This window comes from Biomphalaria glabrata, chromosome 2 (assembly GCF_947242115.1).
Source record: "Biomphalaria glabrata chromosome 2, xgBioGlab47.1, whole genome shotgun sequence".
NCBI classification, from domain to species: domain Eukaryota; kingdom Metazoa; phylum Mollusca; class Gastropoda; family Planorbidae; genus Biomphalaria; species Biomphalaria glabrata.
In genome coordinates, this window is record NC_074712.1 from 34,400,326 (window position 1) to 34,416,537 (window position 16,212).

Consider the following 16,212-nt stretch of genomic DNA (forward strand, 5'->3'; position numbering starts at 1 on the left):
TGCCAGTTACATTTTAACATCTCCCGTTTTTTTTTTAAAGCAATTTTTTAAAATAATTAAAGTTTAATTAGTAAAATATTAACAGTGTTACTTCTGTTGACTAGTTTTCAACAAGTGGTACTATCCCCCAAAAGATTTACTGCTACAGTGGTGAACAACAGCAGAAAAAATACAATAAACATGCCCTGCTGGGCTCAGTGAAATTGACTGTGTAATGATTGGCCAAAATAGTTTGAACAGCTCTGCAGTCTCTGATAGCTTAGTGACCTCAAAGTAGAATCAAACTTGTGAATTAGGTTGAAACACTAGAGTTCCAAAACAAAAATGATCCTTTTGTAACAAAAATGTAGTTAAGACTTTGAACAATGCTAAATAATTACACTTGGTTACTATTCACAGCAAATTTTCCATGTTACAAAAATGTTGACAGAATATTTACTTTGGTCTGGGCTTCATCCTATACAGATTTGGATGAAATAATACATTGAGCTAAAAAAAAAAGTCTTGATCTCATTGTGCATTTAGGAATGCCTAAACGTATGTGTTCTATCTGAATGCTGGTTAGATTTAGGAGGATGCTTCTTTTATTATTTCATAAATAAAAACAAACAAAGATAATAGTCATTAAAAACAAAAAAAAAATGTAATGTAATTTTATTTATTTTAACAAAAACAACATTGTCTAGATCAACAATTATTGTATAACCAATTAAACATTGCAGGCGAAGTGGATGAGTGGTAAAGCGCTTTGCATTCAAACAGGGAGTACTGAGTTTAAATCCTGGTGAAGACTGTGATTTTTAGTGCGCCTATGAGTCCACTCAGCTCTAATGGGCACCTGATTTGTTGGGGAAAAATTAAGGCGGTTGGTCTTTTTGCTGGCCACATGAGACCCTCATTAACTGTGGGCACAGAAACAGATAATCTTTACATCATCTGCATGGTCTGAATATTTTAAATAAAACACAACTGTGTTAATTGATTTGTTAATAAACATTTCTCTACACAAAATGAGCCAACAATTCATTTACTTGAAAAAGTTTACTTATAAGAGACACACTTTCTTAAAATATTTTGAAATAAAATAAATTATGGGGAAAAAAAAGAGTCACTGTTAGCCAATAAATGTGGTCAGTCATTCTTATGGATTGGAATGACCTAATGACTATTCCGTTATTTTATCCATTAATTGAAATGGGCAATTTTAGCTACACAACAATTAAAGGTTAAAGATGAATTATTTTTGTGTGTATGGTGGGATGTAAGTGCAATAGATACCAAACACACACAATGATCAGAGAAATTAACATTTAAAAAAAACATTTATCTCCTATACAATATCTACAATGATGGATTCATGAAATAAAACAATTTGCCAGTTTTCTGTCTGTATACATATCATAAAAACATCGGCAATTCCGTAACCTTTTTTATTTTTCAGATGACAGCAACAGGTTCAAATATATATATTTTTTTCAAACAATCATAATGATAGAACCATTTAGTGATTTGAGAGTGCATTAATCCAAGTGTTTTGAATATTACAAGCAAAAGTTGATCTAGCTACATTGTTATGATGTGTATGAAACAGTTTGTCTGGACACCACAAACACAAAGCTTACGAATCTATCAAGCTGTTATCCTCCCTACATTGCTCTATGCCTCAGAAACGTGGACAGTATACAGAAAAAAATGCAAAGGAACTGAACCTCTTCCACATGACATGTCTAAGAAAAACACTGAATGTCAAATGGCAAGACAAAATACCAGATACTGAAGTCCTTCGAAGAGCTGGTCTGCAAAGCATCCACACAATCCTCATGCAGTCCCAGCTGCAATGGGCAGGACATGTCTGCAGAATGGAAGACCCCAGCATCCCTAAATGACTCTTGTATGACCAATCAAGCGAAGGAAAGTGCTCGCAAGGTGGTCAAAGAAAACGCTTCAGGGACACCCTCAAAGCTTCTCTGAAAGCGTTCAGCATAAACCCATCCACCTGGGAGACAGAGGCACATGACAGAGCATCATGGAAAAGAGAAGCGCCAGAAAAGAAAATCAAGGCCAATGACACCAGCTCCAGCTGGAATAACCTGCACAGTGTGCAGCCGAACATTCTGGGTTCACATAGGTCTCACCGGCCACACGAGGAGACATAAAACCCCAGTGCAAAGCCCTCAGCCCTCTGGATGACAAAGAGGTCATCATCGAACTACGATGGACGAACTATTTATATTAAACAGTAACACTGTCATGAATATCATCAAGAGTGATTTTTTTTTAATCATGTTTTTTTTAAAAGGACAAAGAACTTTTCATCATAAATAATTTATATTTACTAATCTTAAAAGCATAATGGTAATAAATAGGGATTCAATCAATGAGATTAATAACCTTTATGAAATGAAACCAAATAAATACAGTTCATTAAAATGTGTATTAACATTTGGATGCACATTTTGAACATTTGATTTGACCTTTGATCTAAATTTTCATAAATAAATTAATTTTATTTTAATTGTATATATAAGATTTTTTTTTATACAAATAAACATTAAGTACAGAGAACACATCATCTGCTAGGAAGAACTGATTTATTCCAGGGTCCATAATCCAGTTCATTTTTGTATGCTGCCAGAGTGTTTTTGATCACCATAGCAACAGTAACAGGGCCAACTCCACCTGGAACAGGAGTGATATAGCTAGCCTTCTTAGAAACACCTAGAAAAAAAAAAGAAAAACTTAAAAAACAAAACAAAACGTTAACATTACGTTAACTGAATAAATATGCTAAAATTAAATAGAACATGCTAAGATTTAGATCTTAAGAAACATAGACAAGAAAATTTAGACAAAAGTCTGTGTTTCTATGCTATACAGGCAAGAGTAGCATTGAAATGAAAGAATTGATGAAGTCAAAGCAAAGTTAGAAGATCTCAAACTTCAATGAACCAAACATTAAGCAAAAAAAAAAACATCTGCTATATCTAGGCCTCTTTGGTAAAAAAGGAAAAATAAAGTATTGTACTCTATTGAATCTAAGCCATGCACAAATCTAAACTGTATCTTATTTATTGAGGTTGAAGAACTCATAAAAAAGATGTGAGTCTAAGCCACAGGCATTCCATCGAATGGCGAAACAAAATGATGGCTGAAAATGCTACTCTAAATGGCAAGGGATGAAGTTTGGGAAATGTTAGCACAAGGCAATATAACTTTGGCTTCTTTTCTTTTATAGATTGTGCACAGGTAAAGGCTGATATCTATCATGGTGCAAAAGCCTCGGGACTTAGTCTCAAGGAAAATCAGGAGTGGAGCCCCTTAAGAGTTGGACTATCAATTAAGGAATTCCCTCTGCAGCATCCATACCTATATATTAATATAATGCAATGCCTAGGAATGCATCCAAGAGAAATCAATCTTTCTGCTGTTTCAAAGCAACTAAAACAAAACCTGGATGGCAATTATTTATACCCATTGATGAAAAGGCAAAGAATTTTGTACATATGTTACCTGCAAAATCTACATCACCAACAAGTCTGGCTTTGCCGTTCTTATCTAATATCCGAGTGATGCCGACATCAATGACCACCACACCATCTTTCACCATGTCTGCTGTCACTAGGCCAGGGATGCCAGTGGCAGTCACCAGAATGTCAGCTGACTTTATAAAGTGACGAAGTTGATCAGGTGGTGTGTTCCTGTGACATATAGTTGTAGTAGCATCCCCTGAAACCAATGTCGAGTAAAGAGGAAACAAAGAAAGGATAAATGAGAACATTTTGCTTAGTCTGTTAAAAAAAACAACTTAACTATGATTTCAGACATTTTTAACAAAAGTTGTTTAAAAGCTTCAATGTTTCTATTGTAAGTGTGTAAAGCTCTGTTCAAGGCCAGCTATCTATGTGGCAAATAATGCACAGGTGAGCTTAGGTGTTTCTCAAGACAATCTTACTGAGGGAGTCATGGGGCCTGCAAATTGACATTTCACTTTTGCAAAAAGTATAACCATTTAGTTAAGTGTGACATTCTGAAGAGCAGAATAAAAATCCCAACATCTACTGAATCTGGAACTGGAGATCTTTAGCTCAGTGGTCAAGCACTTTCCCACGCTGCCATCACTATGACCTACAAATGCTTCCAAAAGCAGTTGAAAAGTTTTTCAATTATAGAAGGGCTGGCTTTAAAATTACAAATTAATTTTATGAAGTTGAAATATTTTAATTGATGTTTAATAATGCCTTATGCGTTTAATCCCTTGGATACACTCTGCTTGCTGACAGCAATACTCAACCAAGATGTAAAATGCTATGACTAGTAAAGGAAAGTTTAGCTAATCTGTTGCCTTACCAATAGTGGAGCCTTTATTCTGACTTGCATGAAGATGTAGAGCTATTGGAAGACCAACATTTTTAGAACGACCACATACAACAGCATTCTTTCCCAATGTGTTAATGTCTTTAAAGAGAGACAGATGACCAAAGAGTTAAAAACAGCTTTGTTGTGCTATAATAAACTTTTGAATGTAACTTTATAAACAAAGTAAAGCAAAAAAAAAAAAGTCAGAATAATTCATAAAATATTTAAGAAATGAATCTTACATAAACAAAGATCAAATAAAAAGTGTCTTTGAAAAAAAAATGAAAAAAATAGTGAAAATGTCAATGAAAAAAAAGGGCTATTATCTTTTGATTTTTTACTTTTAAGAAGTAAAAAATCAACAACTTTTAAATAGAAAATTAAGTTCAATGTATAACTCTTGACTAGAGCATTTAGAAATAAGTGGACACATACTTAACCTCTTTAAGATTTCCAGAACTCCAGAAGGTGTGGCAGGAATAAATGCTTCCTGGTTGACACAGAATCTGCCAACATTAAGTACATTAAAGCCATCCACATCTTTGCCAGGCAGCACAGCATCACAGACAGTTCTTTCACTCATGTTTGGAGGCAGAGGAAGCTGTACCAGTATTCCATCCACCTCAGGCAGTCTGTTGAGAGCTTCTATTTCCTTCAGCACTTCTCCTTCACTCACATTTTCTGGTATGCGAAGTATATCACAAGAGATTCCTGAAGAAAAGTAAACGAGTGGTTAAAAGTGAAATATTTTTAAGACAATATTTCTAAGCTTAGTGTTAAATGATCATTTTTTCCTATTGCCTCTGAGCTATAGTCTCAGATGAAGGAACCAACTACTGGCCAAAACAAACTGGAACGACAAAGGCATAACCTCTACACTCAAATCAGAGGGATGTGCTCCCTGGTCATTGACAAATTCGTATATTTGGGAATCTAGGACGCTGACTGCAGAACTAGAGATGAGAATCCTAGCAATGGAACTGAGATACTACAGAAAGATCCTAGGTATCATGTACAAAGACTGCATCACTAACGAAGAGATTAGAAACAGGATTAATACAGTGATTGGATCCCATGATGACCTGCTAAAAACTGTCAAAAATGCAAACTAAAACTCTATGGCCATATCACAAGGTCTTCAGGGCTCATTAAGATGACCAACAGGGAAAAATCGAAGGAAAAAGAAGAAAAGGCAGACAGAAAAAGTGATGGGAACACAGCATAAAACAATAGATCCAAGGCAAAAGACAGAGGAATAAAGAAAGTCAACAGATCTTGTATGGTGCCCCAATTGTCCAATGGACTAAAGAATAGGCGAAGGTGAAGATAGATACTAATACTTTGAAAAAATAGAGCCAATTATAGAAATAGAAATGTCATCTCTTAAGCTCGACACTTCTGAACTACCGTTTTAAGCTTATACTTGGGTTTAGTGTGTACATGAATGCTTGAAAGAATAATATGCATTTTGCATCTACAACAGTACTGACTATATTTAGATGCATAAATTAGGTGTGTGTAATTATATATATATGCTATTTACAAATAAATTTTAACCTTTTTTAAAAACGATATTCTTGCTCTTGATGGGTGAGGTATATCTTGAATACAAACTGATAGTCTAGTAGGGATTTAGAAATATTTGAAAGATAAAATAGAATAGTTGTTTTATTTTATAACCCCATGTTAGACAGTGATGAGATCACACAGAAATACTTTAAAGAACTCTCTTTAAAAATATTGTTTTAGACTAGCATAATGATTATCAAATTGTCACTGAGAACAAATAAAGACAAGATGTTACCAGTGTACTGTGCAGCCAGAGCTTTGTTTCTGACATATATGATGCTGGCTGGATTGTTTCCTACAAGGAGAACAGAGAGGTGAGGTGCTCTTTTACCATCAGCAACAAGTGATGAAACTTCTGTTTTTATTTCATCTTTTATGACTTGCGCTATTGCTTTACCATCAATCACAGCAGCCTTAGAAAGTCTGGAAATCAATCATGTAAATAGTCAATTAATAATGATGATCTTTCCAAAAAAAAAAAGAAATCTGAAACATTGAACTAACAAAGAAAGCAGTGAAATCAAATTCATTTTAAGAAAATAAGAAATACATTTATATTACAAAAACTTAGGATAACTTTTAATGTGCAGTTTGCCCATTAAAATATATTATATTATATACAGATACAATCTCAACCAGAAAAACAGACAGAAATATAGAAAACCATTCACAAAGAATCTTGCAAAATACTTTCATTGAGATGTATCCCACTGAAGACTGGGAATTTAAACTTCAAGATTTTTAGGATGCCTCTGAGTCCACCCAACTCTGACAGACATTGGGTAAATAAATTCCTTTGGTCATCGTGCTTTCCAAGTAACACCTTCGTTAACCCAAGGCCATAGAAATCTTATCACAAGGTTTAAAAGTGGTAGTTTTATCTTAACCTCAACACTGCATCAGACTCTGCTAATCCTAAATCAGACTACACAGTGATTATATACATTGTGGGACTCACAGACATGGTAGTTGTTTTGTTTGCTTTATCATATCGGACGTTCATTTAAAAATGAAGATCCTTATGTTCTGGACCAAATCTTCTATAATCTATAGGACAGTAGGGGATGATGGCTACTAGGGTTCAAACTAGGGACCATTGGGATGACACTCCAGAGCACATATCACAGTCATCAATTTAAAGGTGGTTCAATACTGATGGATGCCAAAAATAATAGTACTGCTAATGTAGATTTAGTAATTTAAATGCTAAATGACTTTAAAATAGTTATCAAGTCTCATTGAAATAGAAGGTAATGAATTTTACATTAACTCCAAATTTTGAGTTTCAACCACAAAGCCCATTTAAATGAAACACCCAGTTTAGATACTATTTTAAAATAACTTACGATAATTCAGGCTTTATGAAATATTTTAGATTTTCACTGCCTGTATGAGATTTAATACTTGTTAATGCACTTTGATCATGAGTGTTTCTTGTAGCAAAAAAAATGAAGTTTTTTCCAGGGTTCTGTCTTAGTAAGCCTTTGTTTTTCAGTTCCAATGGCACAGTTTTCAATTTGATTGTACATTGTAAATAGTTACAATGCAGACTGTGCAGTTGACGATTCATTTGTAACAAAGGTAATTTACATAATGTGTAAGTGGTAAGATTAATGGGCAGACCATAATGAACTAGATCTATAAGTCCAAGCCCATGAATTTTGTTGGTATGATAGCGAATTGATCTAATGCACAACATAGTTGAATGCATTCTTGTAATGTTATAGTCTAGTCATTAAGGATCGAGATCTAGAAGATACAGATCTAGGCCTAGATCTCTCTCTCTCACTTACTATCATTTACTGATTTAGTGTACCATTTTACTTTTACTCTAAAAGTGAAAGTATACTTTGATACTATTATTACTTATTATAGATCTACTAAATCATAGTCTAGAATCTATAATAGGCCCTAATAAGCCCTTATAAGTAATTCTAGTGTCTATACTAATATAGATTATATCTAAGATCTAATTATTAATAGTATTGTAATAAAGGAGGGGCTATAGTAGCGGCTATACAATAAGTTATTATCATATAGATCTAGATCTAGTCTAATACTAGCTAGATCTAGATCTAGTATTTTTAGTAATACATGTAATCTATTTTCTACATTTACATATTATAGATAGATCTAGTAGATCTATAATATAATTATTATAATAAATAGATCTAGATCTAGTAATATAATATCTGATATGTAATATACACTATTATTTATTATCATTTACTAGTCTATGATTAAAAATGATTTACTAATAACTAATAGTAATGATGTCTAGTAATAACCCTAAAATATAAGCCCTAAAAAATAGTAATAGATTAAATAGATCTATAGATCTAGAATCTAGCTAGATCTAGATCTATACTATATATTATATATCCAGATAATGATACTGAGATAGTCAGATAGTCTCAGAATGAATAATTTAAGATTTGCATTTTGTAACACAAAATCTAGCACATATTCTATTCTAGATCTAGCTACTAGAGATTTATATAATGATTATGACTATGTAAGTATATATATGTATTTATATAGATCTATATCTAGATCTAGTTTTACAGTTACAGTATACACACATTAAAGGTCAAAGCATTCTAATGTAACTTTTTTTGAGGAGATTACAGCAGTGTGTTTTTCTTTACCTGCCAGTAACTGAATAAGTTCATTTAAATTTAAAATCTTTTGAACTAGTAAAAATCTATATCTAGATATGTCCGCCCTAAAGATCTAGAAGATTCTATAGATCTATACTTTCCACAAATGTGATTATTTTGGATTTGACATTATTTAAATAAAAACAATTCTACATTAATTAATAACTTTTCAGGTAAAAAAAAAATGATGAGTTGAATGTTGTTATTGTACTGACGATTGACCTTTGACCCAGAAAAAGGGAGGTTTGTTGTGTCAAGATGGCTGCACCCGACGTTCAAAATATTGAAATTCAAAAATCGCTTTACGAGGAACTTTCTGAAGTCAGCCGAAAAAATTTAGAGGATACGGCTTGGGCTGGATCTCTAACAGTTAAAGATGATGGATTAACACTAAATAAGAAAGAAAGATTTCCTTCTCGTTACAAGATGGGACGTAAGTAAAAAGACTTTTTTTTTTTTTTTCACTGTCGACACTTTCAACTTTGCTGTCCTGTACCACCGTGACTGTTAGTTTGACAAAAATGTCAAAATAAATATATAACAACAGAAACTATCTAGTTATGTAGAGCTTGCTGAGAGGTTTACAATGATACCAAATTTATCTTTCTATGTTATATAGGAGCAAAGTTATGCCGTTTTATGTGTAGAAAAATTGACTAGGTAGAAAATGTTGAAAAAACTGTGATCGAAAAAATGAGTTTTCGTCTTTATCTCATCATAACTTTATAACCATAATAGATAGATCTAGAAGCTTGAAATTTGGAACACAGCTACCTCATTATATGATTTTTAATTTGAATGTTTCATTTCATATGCAGCTAACATTCATTCACAGCTAATTCAATTGATTGTAAATTGACTTCGATCCTTTTTCTAGAATGCCGTTTGGTAGAAACTTCCTCAGCTTTATAATATTTATAAATATAATGTAAAATAACACCTTGATAGCATTCTCTCCAATAGGTTGATCAAAGATAAGCTGTTAAACAATGCATAAATAATTTATACTTCATATTATCCACGAGATTTACTAATGTCTGGCGCCACATGTCACTTCATCATGGAGTGACTTCATTTAACATCATCAGGATGAGCCCAAACTTGCCTTAATAAGATGATTTCCTTTTATATTTTGTGTACTAAGTATAGAAAAAAAGATTTCTAACACTACTCTATAATAGAAATATTGATTTTAATACTATAGTCATAGACTGTATGGTAGAAAGTTAAATATTTTTTCCAATTTCAAACAATTGCCTAATTTGGCATCATTTATAACTGATAACAGCATGTTAGGGTAAGTTTTTTTTATTTTGGAGGACAAAATTTCATTAAAAAAATAATAAAATAACAAACTTTAAGCATAAATCTAGGTCTAAATACAAAAATACCAAGCTTGCTTAAAAATTATAGTAAATGCAAAATCATTCTTACCTATGACTTTACTGTACATTTTCTAAATAAACATGACTTTTATTTGTTGACAATGTGGTATCATTCAAAGGCTTAGGAATCCTCCTTTAAGATTATCAAGGGTTTTTAAAAAATGAAGCAAATGTAAAAACAACAATCAATCAACAAACACCATGGGTTTGGAAGTCGAGCCATGCTGTTTCAAAACTATATATAGCAGCTAGTCTAGCAGTTTATAGGTCAGTAGAGTAAGGATGTCAAAGTACCTACGGAGTATTAGTAGTGTTAGAATACAGTTAGATCTAGACTCTAGATCTAAACTAGGTCTAAATCTTGATTTATAGTGTTAATAGTGTCAATAGTGTTATTGTTAACTCGATTCACTGTTGAGTGTTGTGTTGACAGTGTCACTGTCAAAGTCAATGAATGTTGTGTTTTCAGACTTTTCATCCTTTGTCAGTTTTATTTTTATTTACTTTAGACCTTTAGTTTAGAGACAATACTCAATAGAATAGCTGTTAGTAGTGTTAGATCTACATTCTAGGATCTAGATCTATATAAAAAGGAGATGTCTCCATCATTCATCTCTACAACAGAAAGGGAAGTAGGCAGTTTTGCTATAACCATCATAGCATATCCCTCCTATGTATTGCTGGCAAGATTCTGGCTAGGGTGCTATTAAACAGACTACAACACCACCTAGAAACATGCCTACTTCCACAGAGTCAATGTAGCTTCAGACAGAGTAGAGGCACGGTTGACATGATCTTTGCAGTCCACCAACTCCAAGAGAAATGGAGAGAGCAAAATTCACATCTCTATTAATGTATTCATAGATTTGACTAAAGCTTTTGATGTCAGTCGTGAAGGCCTTTGGCAAATCATGTCCAAATTCGGCTGCCCGTATCAATTCATAACTATGGTACGCCAATTCCATCATGACATGCAAGCAAGAGTCCAAGACAACAGAGACTAATTCTAGAAGACTTTTCCTGTCTCAAATGGCATGAAGAAGGGCTGTATGATGGCTTCAATGCTTTTCAGCATAATGTTTATTGCTTTGTTGGTATATGATATCGCGCTGATGCAAGTTTATTCAACGCTCAAAGACTCAAGGCAAGGACACCAACCTAGATGATGAGGTAGACTTCTGTGTTGAGCATGCCAATGCTGCTTTTGGCAGACTTCAAGGACAAGTGTGGCAACGGAGAGGACTCAGCATATCCACAAAATTTGCATCAGGAGTCCCGGACCTTATATTCCTGCCACATCAAAAAGTTAAATTCATTCCACCTACGCTGTATAAGGAGTATCCATAAGGTGCGTTAGTCTGATCACATACCAGACACAGAAATTTTAAAATTGTCCAACATGCGACAGTAAAAAATTCCCAACTTTGATGGACAGGATATATATATGTAGTCTGCATGCCAGACAATCACCTTCCCAAACGACTTCTGTATGGGGAGTTGTGTGCAGGAAAGCACTCCCAGGTAGGTCAATACAAGCGCTATATAGACACTCTCGGGAGCTCCTTCAAGGAGTGCGATATCAATATATATATATATATAATATAATTCAAAATCTACATCTAGATTTAGACATTGTAGACATGTCTAAATATATTTATTTAATTTATACCTATAGGGTCCTAGCCCTAGTCTAGATTCTAGATCTAGATATCTATATAATATAGATCTAAGACTTAGTATAAAGATCTAAGTCTTAGTCTTTAAGAGTAGAAACAAGTCTAATATACTTTGATTTGTAGAAAGTGATCAGACATAACTGTCTGTGAATTTATTCATCTCGAGACTATCTTTTCCCTTCTAATCCTTTTCAACTTCTCATCGGTAAAAGAGGCCAATCACATCCACAGTCACATGTTTGGTTTTTATAATCGCCAGTCACTGCAGCGTTTTTAACCTTTTTCCAACTTCTGATGTTTTCATCATATCTACCATCTTTGATCCTTTGTGCTTCCACATGGGCCTATACTGTGCTATTTTTGCTCAATAATGATTTTATCTTGCTACCTTATTTTCAGAATCCGCTTTTGGCATAAAAGGTGCCAAGATTAGATTGATCATTTATATATATATATATATACTTATAAACAATTTTTGAAAGATTTAAATTGAAGTTCATGTTAAATGCAATAGTTAAATGAGAATGATTGAAGCTGATATTATAGAATATTCACCTAAATCATGAAAAAGAATTGTATAATTTCTAAATTAGGTGCAACTATAAAGGCGACTTTGTTTTGTGTTTGGATTTATACTAAATTTACTAATTTATACTAAAATTAAAATATTTCTTCTTTTCTTATATTATACATTTGCCATGACACACAGTTAGACTTGATTGTACCTTTCACTGTGTAGTTATTTTATCATTTTGGTCTTTAAACTTTTTTAAAAATTTATTGATAACTTTGCTTTTTTTTTTAATCGGAAAAGGTGGAAAGAGATAATAGACACATGTTGAATTATAAAAATTATATTGTTCTATTGTTAAGCCATTTCCAAGTGTGAGGACTTGACAAGATGAATTAAAGCTGCTTGACTAAATAAAAAATTAGCACTGTACAATGGTATCAGAAACACTGACAATAGTGACAGTACCATTACTGAACTGTTCTGAAGTACCTATTACAATGTAACTCCTTATAAAGAAACACAAAATGGGCCTATTCAGAAAGTCACCATGACATATCCAAGGCTATTTACAAATCTATTCACTCATCACGCTTGATCACCTATACTTCATTTGCCTCGTTACATGTGTGGGCTTACTCATTTACAGCCATCCCTACACATGCCACCAGCTCAATTATAGCAACATCCTCAAGTCTTATATTCTTCTAGTCATCCTATTTATGGACCTGTGGGTTTATCTGAAGATACAAGGAACTTAATTTTCTATTATTCAGTTATATATCAAAATAAAAATATGTGTGTTAAGTTATCTTAAATAAGTAAACTAAATTAACTTGTAACAAATGGTTTTAAATCTAATCGATCTCCAAAATGTTGAGAATCATTCCCTCCCCCCAAAAAGTGCTTCACCAATTAATCAATTTAATTTACTAATTAAACATGTGTTGGTATTCATCACTCTGTGGCAACAGAAGGATAGTGCTGCTGTTTGAGAGAGAAAATGGGTAGAATAGCGCAGGCGGAAAGGTTTTGTAATGACTTCTGAAAGATAATGTGTTGACTAAATATTGCATACGCGAAGATGTAATGACATTTTCTTAATTCAGTCCTTTTTTTTTTTTAACTTAACATACACAGATCAAGATTTATAAACCAGAGAGCAAATACGACAGATTTGTTGTCCCTCAAAATAAAAATACAGATCAACATTCGATTCCACCTCATCACGTGACATGGACTGGGGGAGGGAGGAGCGCTCATAATTTGAGAATCTCTGAACTAACGTTATTTGGATGGTTTCAGAACTTGGGTGAAGGGATACAATCCAAACATTTCTTAAATAATTTTCTTTCCAAAATAAAATACACAGTGGCCTCCCTTAAATTATTACTGCACATCACTGCAGGATTCATGACTTTTGGGTTTTCTTAAATCATGTATGCATAAGTCTAAAAGGTCAAAGAAAGTAATAGTTTCTTCCACCGCATGTTCAGTCTGTATGTACTTTTAGTAGCTCTCCCAAATCTTTCACTGTTTAAACATTTTACTAAATATCTTATCGGGGGGGGGGGGGAACACTATCCCACTTATCTGACACCTATAAGAAGAAAGTAATTAGCGGGTTCTTTATTTGTTCTTTTTATCTTCATAAGATTTAAAGTCAGTTAGATTAAGTTAGATCATCCTGACAGCAAAAATTTAAATGACAAAAAGCTTTATTATCACCTTCATCTATTTTTTAGTCTGTTGGACCTTTGAGGCATCACACAAGATTTGTCGACCGTCTTTCTCCATTCTGTCTATTGCCTTAGAACCTCTTTGAATGTCAGACCCGTCCATTTTTTTACGTTGTTTTCCCATCGTTTTCTCTGTCTGCCTCTTCTTTTTCCTGTTTCTGTTCCCTGATTGATGGTTTTTGCGAGCCCCGAAGACCTTGTAATATGGCCATAGAGTTTTAGTTTGCGATTTTTTTTTCACACTAGTTAGCTGGTCATGGTGTCCAATCGCTATAGTAACTCTGTCTCTAATGTCTTCGTTTGTGATGTGGTCTTTAAATGTGATACTTAGGATCTTTCTGTAGCATCTGAATTCGATTACTAGGATCCCTCTCTCTGGTTCTGCTGTCAGCGTTCAAGTCTCGCAAGCCTATACGAATGTAGTCATGACCAGGGAGCGCATTATTATAATTATTTTAAATATCATTTCTGTTTTCTAACATAGCGTACAGAGTCGATTATAAATTCACTTTCAAGACGCGTCAAGTTTTTGTATATGTGTACAAGGTCTTTCAGCAATCTGTCCTTTGATGACCAGATATGTGTCAAATATTCCCGACATAAAAATGAAGAGTTGTTTGACTTGAAATTTCTTTGGATCCGATTGTCACAGCGAAACTATGTAGCAGCTTATAGATCTATCCAGTCACGTGGGCCCTCTTAGTAGTCGTATTAACCTTGATCACAGATCATTCTTGACTTTCATCTTTCCTAGAACACACTCTAGATGTCGTAATTAAAACGAGCTCCTCTTTTTTCATATCACGACAAAATTGTTGGCGAGTAGAAATATTATTTCCAAAAACTAAGGTAGTAATAAAATAGCAAACTTTCAAGGTCTAGGCAAAGTAGGAAATGGAACAGTTATTTCGTACTTTGCCTGAAAATTTCAGGCAATCTCTGGAGTGCCTGGGCGTTCTATAGAAAGACAGATTTTTTGCTTCGCCAATAACATCTATGCACATCTCTGTGGGGACCATCCATTCCTGACAGTCTGGAAACGATGACGAGCAGGTCGTACCCAACTGAAAGCTTAGAGGAGAAGGGATTGAACGGACGTCCACTGGAGACAATTGATGGCATGCTTTACGGTTAAAAGTACACAAACAATTTATAACCAGAAAATTTGAAGGAAATCAAAGGTCCTTTTAAGCTTGGACACAGTACAATGACATGTTGAAATTCATTTCATAGAACGAACCTGCAGTGATGGTGACATCATAACAAAAATCACCCCCCCCCCAACCTCGGTAGAGTAACATCAAAAGAATTTTACAAAAGACTTATTTATTAATTATCATCCTCCCAAATGACAGTTCTCATCATGATATCTAGACAAAGGATTGGGAAAAGTATCGACTTCTTTCGGCGTTTCAATGATGCATTCATTTTCTCTTCAATACTGTACTGAAACATCACGTGACCGACCAAAACCCATGATATTTAAAAAAAAAAGCCCTCCCTCGAAAGTCAGATCCGCGAAAGTCAAAGTACAGTAAACCTGTTACTCATCTAAAAAGTTCCTCTATTTCCGTTGAATAGTTCGTTTTGTTTTGTTACGTAACAAAACTTCAGACCCTCCTTTCCTTTGTAACAAATCGTAACAATATTACCCCACCTATGTAGTCATTACGTAACGTTCCGGTACGTTGTAAATCCCATCCCGATGAAATATTGTTTGGTCAAGTCAATATAGTAGGTTTTATAAGGAACTTTTTGTTTGTGGTCAGTTGTGAAATAAAAGAAAAGAACATTAAAATCTTGTCCCATTTCATTACATCTCTCTCTCTCTCTCTTTCTCTCTCTCTCTTTCTCTCTCTCTCAATATTTCTTTCGGTTCCACGAGAAATAGTTATCGGGTGAACCTACTGTCGTGAACTTTTCATTATTTCTATAACACACACATGCACAATTGGAACTATTTATCCTCACTGAACCTTTGGGTTTACTTGTCGGGGTTGCTGTGACAGATGGCGTTACCAAATAAAGTTACCCACTTCGCTCGATCACAAGCCAACCTCCTCTTATTCGTATACATGGTTGAAACATTTACAAAACATTTCAATCAAAACAAGGAACCGTCAGCAACGATAAAATGACTTTCTAATACGTGGATTGGGATCCGTTTTCATCGCACTTATTGGGGTTCCACGCATATGTTGGGATCAGTTTTGATTAGTTTTCAACATACGAATTGGGATTTTTTTTTTCTTATGCCTGTATTGGGATCTGTTTTCCACTCGTGTGACTACAAAATTATCTTTTAAGAGGAGCTGT

At 33.9% G+C, this 16,212-nt stretch overlaps 2 protein-coding genes across 3 annotated transcripts in view; one reads left to right on the forward strand and one right to left on the reverse strand.

Moving 5' to 3' along the window:
• Positions 1–618: 618 nt before the first annotated feature.
• LOC106069734 (bifunctional methylenetetrahydrofolate dehydrogenase/cyclohydrolase, mitochondrial-like) lies at positions 619–8,445 on the reverse strand. The gene is made up of 7 exons (XM_013229463.2): positions 8,322–8,445; positions 7,272–7,674; positions 6,161–6,348; positions 4,792–5,067; positions 4,348–4,455; positions 3,511–3,726; positions 619–2,718 (listed from the first exon to the last, which is right to left on the reverse strand). Exons 2-7 carry the CDS (start codon positions 7,634–7,636, stop codon positions 2,570–2,572), a joined length of 1,302 nt encoding a protein of 433 aa, XP_013084917.2. The 5' UTR covers positions 7,637–7,674; positions 8,322–8,445; the 3' UTR covers positions 619–2,569.
• A 146-nt stretch (positions 8,446–8,591) lies between these two features.
• Positions 8,592–16,212, forward strand: part of LOC106069732 (RUN and FYVE domain-containing protein 2-like) — a 112,343-nt gene continuing 104,722 nt past the window's right edge. Inside the window, exon 1 of one of the 2 annotated variants that reach the window (XM_056020177.1) lies at positions 8,592–9,018. In XM_056020177.1, coding sequence (XP_055876152.1) covers positions 8,844–9,018 — 175 coding nt within the window. In that variant the 5' untranslated portion in view covers positions 8,592–8,843. The remainder of the gene's footprint in view (positions 9,019–16,212) is intronic. The other variant, XM_056020178.1, reaches the window with a different exon arrangement.